The sequence below is a fragment of the Saccostrea echinata genome, unplaced genomic scaffold (genome assembly GCF_033153115.1).
Source record: "Saccostrea echinata isolate AGI-Se365-2 ecotype Australia unplaced genomic scaffold, CSIRO_AGI_Sech_v1 ptg000020l, whole genome shotgun sequence".
Lineage (NCBI taxonomy): Eukaryota > Metazoa > Mollusca > Bivalvia > Ostreida > Ostreidae > Saccostrea > Saccostrea echinata.
The window spans coordinates 3,564,473-3,578,781 of record NW_026889769.1 but is presented as its reverse complement, the minus strand read 5'-3'; the positions used below and the strand labels follow the sequence as shown (position 1 = coordinate 3,578,781).

At 31.2% G+C, this 14,309-nt stretch overlaps 1 protein-coding gene and 1 long non-coding RNA gene across 2 annotated transcripts; both read right to left on the bottom strand.

Moving 5' to 3' along the window:
• Nucleotides 1-732: 732 nt before the first annotated feature.
• On the bottom strand, nucleotides 733-2,435 carry LOC133190077 (uncharacterized). Its single transcript, XR_009721564.1, has 3 exons — nucleotides 2,354-2,435; nucleotides 2,045-2,198; nucleotides 733-1,165 (listed from the first exon to the last, which is right to left on the bottom strand). It is a non-coding gene; the product is annotated as an uncharacterized LOC133190077 (long non-coding RNA).
• Nucleotides 2,436-6,800: 4,365 nt separating this feature from the next.
• Nucleotides 6,801-7,925, bottom strand: LOC133190076 (uncharacterized). The gene is made up of 2 exons (XM_061325548.1): nucleotides 7,646-7,925; nucleotides 6,801-7,168 (listed from the first exon to the last, which is right to left on the bottom strand). Exons 1-2 carry the CDS (start codon nucleotides 7,901-7,903, stop codon nucleotides 6,839-6,841), a joined length of 588 nt encoding a protein of 195 aa, XP_061181532.1. The 5' UTR covers nucleotides 7,904-7,925; the 3' UTR covers nucleotides 6,801-6,838.
• Nucleotides 7,926-14,309: the final 6,384 nt, after the last annotated feature.

The following is a 14,309-nucleotide window of genomic DNA, read 5'->3' as shown; positions in this document are numbered from 1 at the left end:
ACAGGCAACTTTGCCACATATGATCCACATATGTGTATCATATGTGAATCATATGATTGGTTTCATATGAGAATCATAAAAAAAGGGCATCATATGTGAATCATATGAAGCAAATCATATGAGTCACATATGATTCACATATGTGAATCATATGAAAAGAATTTCATATGATTTGCACATGAAAAGTTTCAGTGTGTTTCAAGTCATTTACATATGAGAATCATATGAAATGGGCATCATATGTATATCATATGAAACATTTATGTGGGTTTTTTTCACATTTATCAAAAGGAAATACACACTTGTACACATTGAAAATCAGGTATTTCTGCCTTAGATGAAATTTCAGTACATTCCAATGATCTGTTAAATACCTGTAAATATTTGATAATGCTTGCACAATTTTCCAAAAGTATCTTCATCAACAGAAATAACTAATATCACACAGTGCACACTTTAAACAAGAAAGTATACAAACAAGTCGGTAGCATTTGTCGATTCATGTATTTTACATATTCTAAAACGAGTACAAATTATTTGAAAGGATTTCAGCAAAATGATCAAGGAGATGAACATGTATACATGTACCAATGAATAACATAATTAGATCATGAACTTGTATAAAAATACTATATGACATGGAAGTGTCCTTAGCAAAATTGAAATATCTGCAACAACATTTGTCAATATTATGTAATCTCTATTGTAAATTTATGACAAATCATAAGTAATTCAGATTACATGTACCTACAGCATATTTAACACATAAATGAGTATGAAATCACAAAGGATGATGTCTCGATCGAACAAAGATACATATATACATATATATAGTTTTTCATAAAAATGTTTATGTATTTATGCATAAAGCATGAAATATAAAATGTGAATACATTAGAATGAGATTTTACAATCAAAATGATATTCCAGTATACATATAAATGTAGAAAGCCTTGCATGTCAAAGTCTGACAAAATTAAGTACATCCTTCTCATTCATATTTATTCCAGATATTTCCTAATTCTTTTCTTTCTCTGTCAACTTTTCCCATTTGTCCTCCCTCTGATCTTCCATCATCATATTGAAAATTCTTTGAACTGTACCCAAAATGCAAATCCACCAATGTCCCCTTTCTGAACAATTTGTTTGTGGCACAGAATAATCTCTAAAAATTATTTTTAAAATAATTAGCATTTAATAATAATAACAAGAGGTCCATGGACCACATTGTTCACCTGAGCAAACAATGGCAAACTCACTTAACTCTGACACAAGTGGCTTTTGTGAAATGTGTGTCAATACAAAAAAAGTGCTGGAATAAATTGCAAAAGTATTTTTTTGATATTTGTTCCATACTGATCAAATTTACTCAAGATTCCCTCCTTAGGCCCCACTATTGTAGCAATGTAGAATTTGTTAAAAAGACTTAATTTTTTCCTATACACAAGTATAAATTACTATGTAAAACTTTGCAACCCTTCAGGGGCCCCACTGGTGGTTTAGTGGTCATTGTTTCAACAAACTTGAAACAACACTGCATAGGGATGTTTGCAAAATAATATCACAAATTGTAGTGTGGTAGTTCTTGAAAAGCAGATTTTTAAAGACTTTACCCTATATAATCTATAGATTGAACTTTGAACCCCTACTGGTACCTTACTATTGGTCCTCTTTGCCAAGTTCAGTTGAAATTAGTCCAGTGGTTCTGGAGAAGAAGACATAAATGTGAAAAGTTTATGCCAACAACGATGATGATGGACAACGGACAATTTCGATCAGAAAACTTCACGTGAGCCTTCGGCTTATTTATCATTTAAAATGAAAGTACTTGTTTTTAGCTCATCTGAGCTGAAGGCTCAAGTGATTCTAAAGATGAATATGATTGGAAAAATTGTTTGTGACATCCAACAAACATGAACTAATTTTCTATCATTGATCATATTTACTAGCAAAGATGTCCTTCCAATAAACAAATATATATCTCAAAATTTTAACATTAAAGTTTAACATCAATATTTTTACAATTTAAAATGTTGACTCTTACTGTTTTCATACTAGCATCATACTAGCATCAGTGTGAAGTATTCCCTCTCTGGATTTGTTAGCATAATTGTAGGAGGAAGGAAACATTTTCATCGATAATTATGTAGAGACTTAATGGAGGGACCCTCTACATCAACTTCTTTGTTACCCATCAGCTAAAACATTTTTTTCTAAACAATATAATTCACAATGTATAACTTAAATGGAATGCAGTGCAAAATTTTGTTTTGACAAGGTAATTCAATTTAGCAATAGACTTTGATACTTCTTAGGATGATATGTAACATATATAAATAAAATGTGTGCACACCTTTGCTCTGATCTGATTTCTGTAATATGTGAATTCAGTGGATCCAAAGCTAGACATAACTCCCATAACATTTCATGTCCAGCCAGCACCTTCTTTGCCAGATTGCTGAGCATCTCCTGAATGAATAAAGCAATGCATTTTTCACTTATTTTTCTATACATCAAACACATACTAAGATTCTTCAAGAAAAAATGGTTCACTATTATACATATTGACTATAAACTTTATTAGTTTCATATAACATGACATACATGCTCAGTGCATCTACTTAAATGCTCAGTGCATCTACTTAAATGCACAATTCTTGCAAAATACATGTAGTTAGCTAGCATTTATATTCATCATACCTGTACTTCTGTATCCTTAAAAGAAATCCAGGGGTTGATGTTAAATCTTTTTTTAAGCCAATTGACATTCTCTCTACAAATTTTTAATCTATATAAAAAAATAATAGATATAATATATATAATCCATTTCTGCTTGATGCAGACCCCCAAATCATTAACCAAAGTACATGAAAATGTATACAATGTACTTTCAATGCACATGTAATAGTACCTTGAATGTCTGATTAATCTAAAAGTCATTATCCCCCAGAAGATAATGTATAGTTTTATAGTTCTTCATAGTTTTTATAGCCAGCAAGTTCTATAATATATGACTTACATATTTTCATATGTTTTCATACTTATACATGTATATATATTTTATTAGTGTGCTGGATTTGTTCTATAGAAAAAGAGTTGGATTTATTTAGTTTTTGATATATGTTTAAGTCATTACTTATATATACTGTGATGATTAATGTATTTATTTATTTATTTTTACCTGCATTGTGATCATGCATCGTCTGTCAAACCAGCTTTGGGTTTAAATCGTCAGTCAAATCAGCTTTGTGTTCAATCGTCAGTCTAATCAGCTTTGGGGTTCTTTGAACAAAAAAAAAAAAAATACAAAAACAGCACTGTGACACTGAACTCCAGTTCCTAAATACATTATTTAAAACACGTTTCTCATTCATTTGATGAAAGAACCGAATGAATAACGATCTCAACAAACATTTTACGTTAACTGCTTTACAAGGTTTCTACTTTCACTTTCATATCGAATATAAATATTCAAGCGTAGCTATTAACAAAAGGGAAACAAATCTGAAAAATAAGTGATGCTAAATGGCCTAAACATTCGTCGTTAACAAACAAAATTACCATACTCATTCAATAAGTAATTTATTGATCACTAGGTTTATCGGCTTTTTACGAACTGCATTAAGTTAACAATTATATACAAGTGATGAGAGTACTAGAAAGTTTATACGGATCTGTTACCGTAATGAAATGATCTAAACACAATGAACTGGCCTATAAAAAAATCTTTTAAAACGTATCCGAAATCACTTACTTTTTTCAACACCCAACTCTTCTGCTGCAGAAGTGACGTCAAACATGACGTACACTTTCATCTGATAAAAACCGAAACCGGTCCGTAAATAAAATGTGGAATGATTTTAATTTTACTCATAAAATAAAACCAACCATAACGGTTTTTGGATAAAATACAAATCAATTTATTCTTGATGAATTTTGTTTTTCAAGAAAACAAATTTTGAATTTTATGAAAGGATTTTTTTTGGGGGGGGGGGGTAACAGAGTACTTATTCCTTTTTTATCCAAGCTTCTTAAGGAAATGAACATCTTGATTCTTTTGAATAAATATACATTTAAATTTACACATCTTGATATATGTTATTGAAATTATTTTTTAATCATGCAGTCTACTTGTTAAAATATAACACCAACTTATTCATATTAAGCTTAATATGAAATTACTCAAGTGTTAACTGATTAACAGTGAATAAACGTATTTTTTTATCTCATTGAATTAAAATAAAAATGAATTTTACCTGTTCATAACAAGGACAAATAAATAAACACACACAGATCTGTTTCATATGATTCTCATATGATAATTCTCAAAGTATGCATATGATTCTCATATGCAGAACTTTTCATATGTGTATCATATGTATATTGCTTCATATGATTTACATATGCGTATTCATATGATCCACATATGATTTGCCACATATGATACTCATATGATTGAATATACATATGATACATGTGTATTTTTATTTCTTGTTCCTTGTTCAATTGAACACCCAAGAAGGGTCCTAGGGGGTCATGCCTGACCATAACTCAAAGGCTTTCATTTTGAGGTTTAGTCTAATTTGGAAAAAAATTGTCAATTTTAACCAAGGCCCTGGTGAGAGATATGTGATCAGAGGGCATTTTCTCTGTGCACATTTTTATGAAAGTGATTTTAAGATGATTCATGTCTTTGCTTTTTATTTGAGTGTTTCTAATAAACAGTGGCAATTTTTAGAGTTCATTTTCATTGAAAGCATTTGGCAGAGGAAGACATATCTAGAAAAAGAATGAAGTCAAGTTTAATACTCATAGTGCTGTTTGAATGTAAATATAGTTTAAATGATGATGTTTATCAAGTTTTGGTCCAAACCTCCCACTTTTAATAAGTGTGTCAGTGATCATGAGGAACAGATCATTCTTGTTTCTTTGGTGTTGCCTTGATTGATTCTGTCAGAGAAAGGTTACAATTTTCAATGAATATTTTTCTGCACATACATATATATAGATATTTTAGGTCATTCACTGAGGCCACTACTGGACAGTGGGCAGTCTTGCAACCACATTGTCTGTTCTACAGTAAAGTTCTTTGAGTTTCTTATGTTGAAAACAATCAGATGGATATTACTGAATATGGCATAATTAGGCTGATTAGAGAATAACCTTAAAGGTTTTATGCTTATTTCCTAACATGAAGAATAATAGTGAGGAAAAAATATCCTATAGCAATATATATGTAATAGTATTAACTTATTTTCCTTATCAAGCAATCCAGGCACTTGGAAATCTCCAAGAGGGGGAAGTTTTTTGGTAATCATTTTGAAATTTTTGATGTAATTTCGTGAAATATTTTATATAATTCTTATATCCATAGACCTACTAAATAATGATTATCATACTTTCTTTTAAAATAAGGTAATCTACTCAGGGTATATTTATTTATTATTTCTGTAAAAAAGGGGTAATGCTATGGCCATTTGTAAGGTGTGCTTAAGCATTTTTTTGATGGACCATATCTAAAGAATTCCTTACACAATTTTTATCAAATTTGTCACAGGGTATCCTTCACCCAAGGGCTTTCATTTTTATAACAAGAGGCCCAAGGGCTTAACAGTCACTTAAGTATAATGTAACAATCCATAGATTAAAACAGAATAAGGTGACAAAAACAGCATGTTGCCCAAAAGCAAGATAGGTAGGATAATCAGGGATCAGCAAAATATTAATTTAGTACTCAATAACAAAACTTAAAAAAGTTGATCTATTTGTTTGCCTGTACTTTCCCCCATTTGTCAATATCCTCATGCGGACTAGACAAAACACTATCAGTTAACACATTTCATTCCCCCTCGCATTGGCCTCTCTTGCTCTTTAAAAATTATTTATTGTACAGATATATGGTATTTTTGAACCATTTTCATTTATCTATTATTTAAAACTTTTCCTGACCATTAAAAACTATGAAAGTACTTTTGTATTAAATATTTTGAAAATTTTTTGTATAATTCTGTTATTCAATTGACCTTTAAAGTTACATTATTTACAGTGATTGACTATTATAGGTGAATAGCAAAGGATAATAACTTCTTTCAGTAGAAATAATAAATTGACCAAACGGTGCAGAATTTCAAAATCATGTAAAAACATTCCTGCTTATTAAAACCTTTCATACTCTTTTTACCTCTAAGATGCCCAGGAGCAGAGAAGAAGATTTTCAAAGAAATAATTCATTTTCACTATAGATTCAATATAGCCCACCTTAAAGCCAAAGTCCGTGACCCAGGGGCCAAGATAATCACAATTTTGAAAGAGTTGCCCTTGCTCATCATAACTATATAATTGGTTTATATGCTAAATACCCAGGGACAGAGAAGTAGATTTCAAAGAAATAATGCACTCTCACTATATAACCAATAGAGTCCCCCACCCCACCCCTCAAACAGAACCCTTCACCCTGGGGCCAGAAAAGTCACAATTTTGGAAGAGGCACCCTTGATAATCATAACCATGCACCTAATTTTTCTTCTTTATATACAGGGAGAGAGGAGAAGATTTTCAAAAAATTAATGCATTTTCACTATTTGATCAATAGATCATTGAAGTTCTTGCGTTCAATTTTTTTTTTAGACCTCAAGAAAATGGCATGATAATTACATGTATTAATATTTATTTTCAAACAAATCTGGAATTAGAAAAAATTGCCAATGCATAGCAAGATAATAAAAATGATCACAAATGCACATCATCTACTCTAAAATTACACAGATTAGGTGATCGTGTTGAAATGATGCCTTCAACAAAAGAGCTGAATCAAATTTCAATTCAGTGCATTTGATTTTTAAATCAATAAGTTTCGAATGACAGGAGATAATGATATGTACAAATCAATTGCTTCTTGTGGGTTAACTGGCTTCTGCCACCCATGATTTTCCATTTCAAGATGACACAATTCAAATAAATCTTGATCACAAGGCACTTTAGACTTTTTGATGCAATGCTCTTTACACAAGTCTATTTTCATTTCCTCAACGTCCCACAAGAAATCTTCGGTGCCGCAAAGTTCAGGAAAATTGTACAACACAAAAGGTCTCCCGTTTGGCGTTCTTTGATTTTTCGTTTTCCTAATTCTGTGACTACTCCAGGTTTGTGCGACCATGTCTAGTTCATCCTGAAATAAATTGTACATGTAATTAAAACACACACAACAGCATAATATAAAGTCAAAAGATCATCAACAATGCAGATTTTGGCTATAATATTTCGAAGATTATCGATTAAGATACTGCATATCGTATACAACAGTCACGTACTTTTTGGGGGTGGGTCACCTTTGCTTTTTTCCAAACATTACTTTTTACTATTCAAACTGAAAGGGCGCCCCCTTTTTTATTGCGCTATAATCAAATTAGGGAATGGGGTAACAAAGGAATAAGATTTGGTTGTGAAAGAAGTACGGGACTCACTGAAACTAACTCCTCAACCCCCACCCCACCCCTCACAAAATAGGGTTTTCAAGTTTGGACAATTTTCATTTTTTTTTTTTTTGGTAAGTTAAAATATTTTTTCTCTGGCTGTACCTCCTTTCAAAAATGATGCTAATTCCCTGTACACTGCAAGTTTACTTTTATTACATTGTCGTCATTACCTGTATTATCTCAAGAAAGCAAAAGCGTATCAATTCCTGGTCAAGATAATCACCAGAGTAATGGCCATCATCCTTAAATGACTCGAAAACGTTCATCCAAAATTGTGCAAACTCTTTTCTTAAGATTCCCCACCAGCTTTCAATTCTCTGGTTACATCTGCTCGTCCCATACAAGAAGACACTGTTTGGGTTACATGTGGCATCATCTTCTCGAAGAAATATTTGTAGTTGACGAATAGTTCCATTTTCTGTACCCATATCCGCTCTTACTATTTTTGGACAACCTGCCATCTTCGAAACAGCATCCACAAAGTACCCCGCAATGAGTCGTGGGTTGTTATAGGAAGAAGCTGCCTCAAGCCATATTATTTGCCTTGAATATCCATCTATACAACCATGAATACATATTCCATAAGGCTTCAATTTGTCATAACCATCTAAATGCCAAAGATAATTTGGACCTGGATTCGAATACTCTCTGCGTCTTAAGCGTCGTTTGGTACGACATCTGACACCTTCTGGGTCAATGCATTTGAGAATGATTCGCACAGTTTCTTGATCTATGACATAACCGTTTTCCAAGCACTTGGAGTGCATCCATTTATATCCATGTAATTGACCGGATCTTTGAATTTCCATGCTTATAAAGTATCCAACATTTAACACATTAGACTTATTTTTTCTTCGATATAATCCTTGCGAGGAAGTAATCCGTTTTATTTGTCTAACAGACGCATTAATTCCATTGCACTGACTCAATATATGAGCAATTTCTGTGAACGTTAAACCCAATCGATAATAATTTGCTATAAGTATTTTCTTGTCCATCTCCGACATGAAAAATTCATTTGAATTATTCAATTAAATAACACATATTTATAAGAGAAAAAAAACAACAGTTTATTGAAACAAATTAGTAATTTGTTTTAACAAATTATTAATTTGTTATAACAAATTAATAATTTGTTAAAACAAATTACTAATTTGTTATAACAAATTGATAATTTGTTATAACAAATTGATAATTTGTTATAACAAATTAATAAAAAATACTGCTGCGGCCCTAATACGCTTCCGTAGGCAGCTGTAGTATTTGTAGTGTTGGCAATTTTTCTAATGGGATTATCACTAGTATATGTTTTCACCTTAAATTGAGCTATACAGTAATGAACTAAGAGAGTTAACTACCATTTCTTGTACAATATCAGGAGTCATGAGTCCACTAGTGGTCGTTGGTTCACCGACCAAGACTAGACTCTGGACCCCTGACATTGTGAGGCTGTGTACTTACTTGTCCCGTCACTTTTGATGCACGTGCACTGGCCATGGTAACAGGCCAGGGTTCCATCTGTACATTTCAGTGTACAATCAGATGTCAAGTGACACGTTTCACTGAAAACTGATTAAATGTATTGCAAAAACAAGACACCCAGTGATTTCAAAAACGAACGAAAAGACAAAAAAGACCAATGAAAAAAATCATGCAGTCAAATAATCAAAATATACATCTCGGTAATGAATATGATTAGGCGATTTATCAAGCATTTGAAAGTGAGAAAAAATATTGAACAGGTTTTCTTATTTATTCATGGACATCTATCACATGTATAAATATTCTGGATCCATGAAACTATTATAACACCTAAATGATGTGCAGATAAGTATGAGGCGCCATTTCTATATTTTTGAGGTATTTTTTGATATCAAAAAAAATAATTCTTGATATCAATAATTCGAATTCTTGATATCAAAAAATAATTCTTGATATCAAAAAATAATTCTTGATATCAAGAATTTGACTTTTTGATATCAGAAAATGATTTTCTGATATCAAAAAATTCGATTTTTTGATATCAAAAAATGATTTTCTGATATAAGGAAAGCAAATTTTTGATATCAGAAATTAATGTAGATTTTCTGATATCAGAAAATCGAATTCTTGATATCAAAAAATCATTTTCTGATATCAGAAAATCGATTTTTTGATATCAGAAAATATAAGTGAAATAAATAGAACTTACATTAATGAATGCTCCCTTATTCTGTATCAATGGTTAGTTTACTCGTTTTAGTGTCATCCTGAATACCGATCCTGCTGCAACATTATATGTTTTGTTTACTGTGATTAGTGTTATCACTTCATAGTTGTTTGTCTAGCCTAAAGCCTTGTGTTTTCTTAATAAATTTTTTGCATAGATTAATGCAGGGAAATAAATGAATATACATAAATTTATACATGCATTTACAATGCTGATAAGTTTGAAATGTCCGAATTCCAAATAAGTCTTGAAGCCTCCTTGAGTTGTAAAGACAAGAGATTCATAGGAAATGACAGTAGAAATGAATAGAGTAATTAACACTTCATGCATTCAGTAAGTTCTCTTTACATCATAAACACCGAAACTTGTAACCCTCATTTTGTAACATATACAACTTCGCCTTTCCACTAATTCTACAGAAAATAGTACAGAACCCAAACACAGGGGAACCCTAATTCTGTTCAAACAATCTTGGGGAGAACAAATTATCTGTATGAGCCTAAACACTAATATTTGTTGAATTTCTGATATCAAAAAATTGTGATTTTGTGATATCAAAAAATCCATTTGAATTTCTGATATCACAAAATGATTTTTTGATATCAGAAATTCGAATTTTTGATATCAAAAAATGATTTTCTAATATCAGAAATTCGAATTTTTGATATAAAAAAATCTCGCTTATTTTTTGATATCAAAAAATATATTTTCTGATATCAGAAAATCATTTTTTGATATCAAAAATTTGAATTTCTGATATCAAAAATCATTAATTGATATCAGAAAATACCTTAAAAATATTAAAACGGCGCCTCATAGATAAGACAGAAAAAAAAATCCCCAACCACAATCTAATTTCAAATATACATGTATGTATTTGGCCATCTTTAGGACTTTTTCGACTTGCTCTCTATATCTAGGCTTTGGGTGAGAAAATGTTATTATCTTAGTCAAAATAAATAAATAAATAAATTACTGAAATGTGACCCTCGTCAGCATATCTATCTATAAAATGTTGGTCCTCTTTTGTTGAGTCAGATTTCTTATAAAAACTGAAAAATGGGACAAGGTTTTGACAGTGGATTGAGTTTTACGTTTGCCTCAGAATTTTAGTCATTTGTTATCTATAGTGTTACAAGACGTTATTGAGAGTTTTTTGTAATACATTTTTCTAAAATATTGGATTAATAATATACTTAGTATAATATAATCTTTTGTTACTACTTTATATAATGACAATACCCCTTACTTTTTTATGATACATGCAGTTTTTGTGGATAACCTCCCATATATTTTATATTCATTTTATTGTCTGCTGTTGTTCAAAATTACTGCTTTTGAAAAGAAAAAGCCTGTATAAGATAAATATCAGTAATGGATTTTTAAATCAGGTGATATTTCTTTAACACCGAGTATTTCACTGTCTACTTTATATTGCTTGGTACAAAATATAAAAAAAAATAAGAGGAACTTTAACATTTACAGATTACAGAAGGCTTGGATATTTGCTCAGTATGAACAACACTAAGTGTAGAAAAATGGGGTTTCATTCTTCGCCCTACCAGCTCTTTCCCTCTGTCGAAATGTGTTTCCATTTTTCAATACTTTTGTCCCACGTAAAACAAAAGTAGACAGTGGAATACTCAGTATTTCTGAAGTTCGCTGGTTTTGCAATACTTCGATAATAAGCATCTACAATAGGCTTTCTGTTTCCAAAAGCACTCATTTTGAACTTTAGCAATCAACAGGAAGTGTACAAAGTAAACGTTAAGTTATTCATGACAACGGCACATAGCACAAGAAAGTACCAAGTATTGTCCTTAGATAAAAAAAAATGATTTCAAACTATAGATTTTTTATTTTTATTTTTTTTTAATATATCACGAAAAAAATTCTCAGTATATAATTTCTGGGAACACTATACATATATAGATAATGGTTTCATTTTTTAAAATAGCCATGGAAATGCAAACAATTACTTGATTTCTTTTGTACTGTCATAGTCAATATAGAATAAATTTTTGAATTCTGATGTTGAGCATGGTTGATTATCAAATGCTAAATATATTACCACATGTTAACCCGCAAAGTAGAAAGAAAATCAGCACAGTCTTCATGCCTTCAGTCTTAGTGAACAAAACAAACTGTGTTTCTTCGAAGTCTTATCAAAGCTAGGATGTCCTGAAGTCATGCAAGTTCAAGGACAGATTAAATTATTCACCTTGATATAACAATTTGCTTTTCGATATTTGAGGTTTTCCTTCACTTTTCTATCGACATATAGCAAATTCAATAAAACTTTTCATCAAAATTTTACAGGTACGTAAAATCAATTCTTTTTTCTTGGTTTATTTTGAAATCAGTTTAGTAATCAAAAGCAACGTAAAGACTATCTAATTACGAAAAAAAATAGTAGACTATAAAGATGCATGATTTATATCAAAAACATGTCATAAATACAATCAACATAGAAACTCCGTAAAATACATGTTAACATACATGTAGTTTTTAAATGAAATCAAATAATCAATTACTAAATAAATGTTGTTATTTTTTTTCAAATACCCTATTCATCAGATGAAAATAAAAAGAAAGTGTGAAATAATGTGCTGTAATAAAAAAAAGTCCTCTTCCTGTAGAAACAAACATTTTGTGCATTCGTATACAATGTACAAGTAAAAGTGGATTTTGAAATATTTGTGAAGAAGCATTTTATTTGAAGATCACCTGCAGACAAAACATACCGTATCTTGTCTGTAATTAGAGAAGCAGGATGTTTTAGTTGACAAAGCGCCATCAAATTTCAGAAAAATAAATAACAACCAATTTGTACTCTTTCATACTTTCATTTTGGCAGACTGTTTAATAAATGGATTACCAACGTTTGGTGTCGCATGAAAACTAATATTTTTATTGTATGTGTGCCTTTTTTCAATGACATTTAGCTAAGCATATTCATAACCAAGTCCTTATCAAGTGGAGATAAGGTTATGGCTCTTTAGATAAACCATTAAGCTCCGTCTGACAAATGTTTAAAAAACATCCATCATTATTTAATTTTCGGGTTCCTCTTGCTCTCAAATGTTTGTTCAATATAATTGCCTACTAGGTTGTTTTAATGCTTGAAATCATGTAAAACTGTATAATGCAGAAGCGCGTCAAATTGATAATAAAGATAAAGTCACCCCTCCGTCTGGAACGAAAAGTTGAAGATAACGATCATCATTCTTATAAACCCGTATACAACCAGAAGTCTCTGACGAGACTGTAGCTCTACTGGTTGTACTTATAAGTAGCATTTGGACTTGCAACAGCAATAAATAGAATAATGATCCTTGGTTTAGTCTTTTTTGTGGCAAGATTTATTGCAATCAGACTAAAACTGTAGGAGAAGTAGCCTTTTGAAAGAATTTTACAGAAATTTCGATTTTAGTAACCATGGCAACATCATTCAACAAAATCAAAAAAACAATAAAGACAATTATGTATCTTAGTGTAGTCTATTTGTGTGCCAAGTTATACTGAAATTAGACCAAAACTGTAGGAAGAGAAGCATTTTGAAAGTATTTCACAGAAATTTCTATTTTAAGTAACCATGGCAACACCATTCATCAAATTCGAAAAAAAAAACGATGTACAGAATTATGTATCTTAGTGTAGTCTACTTGTGTACTAAGTTATACTGAAATCAGACCAAAACTGTTGGAAGAGTAGCATTTTGAAAGTATTACAGAGAAATTTCTATTTTTAGTAACCATGGCAACACCGTTCATCGAAATTAAAAACCGATACACAGAATTATGTATCTTAGTGTAGTCTACTTATATGCCAAGTGTTATTGAAATCAGATAAAACTGTAGAAGGAGTAACGTTTTGAAAGTTTTTCAAGGAAATTTCTATCTTAAGTAACCATGGCAACACCGTTCATCGAAATCAAAAACTGATACACAGAATTATGTATCTTTATGTAGTCTACTTGTGTGCCAAGTTTTATTTAAATCAGACAAAAACTGGAGGAGGAGTAGCGTTTTGAATGTATTTCCCAGAAATCTCTATTTTAGTAACCATGGCAACACCGTTCATCGAAATTAAAATCCGATACACAGAATTACGTATCTTAGTGTAGTCTACTTATGTGCCAAGTTATATTGAAATCAGACCAAAACTGTAGGAGGAGTAGCGTTACAGACGGACGGACAGACAGACAGACAGACAGACAGACAGGCGGACGGACGACGGACACCTTACTATCGCATAAGCTCTTCTGGTCTCTGACCGGTAGAGCTAATAAAAATCGTGAAGGCAAAAAAAAAAAATGAAATAAATTCTGCTTCATGAGAATGTAATACATGTCGGCAAATTAAGGGGCACAATTAGTATTCATTAGAATTCCAACAGGTTGTTGGAAGACAAAGACTACATCGATAATGCCAATGAGGATTCCAGCATCATTCAAATATCAACTTCAGAGTGTCCATGTGCAGTGATTTTTAACAAAGTAATTTTGTGACCAATTATTAGATATGAAAATTTTCATATTCCATTTGTATTAACGAAGCAGTTGTCTGTAATAATTATCATAATGTCTGGTCTATGATTAACAGTGAACTCTATAAAGCGTTGAA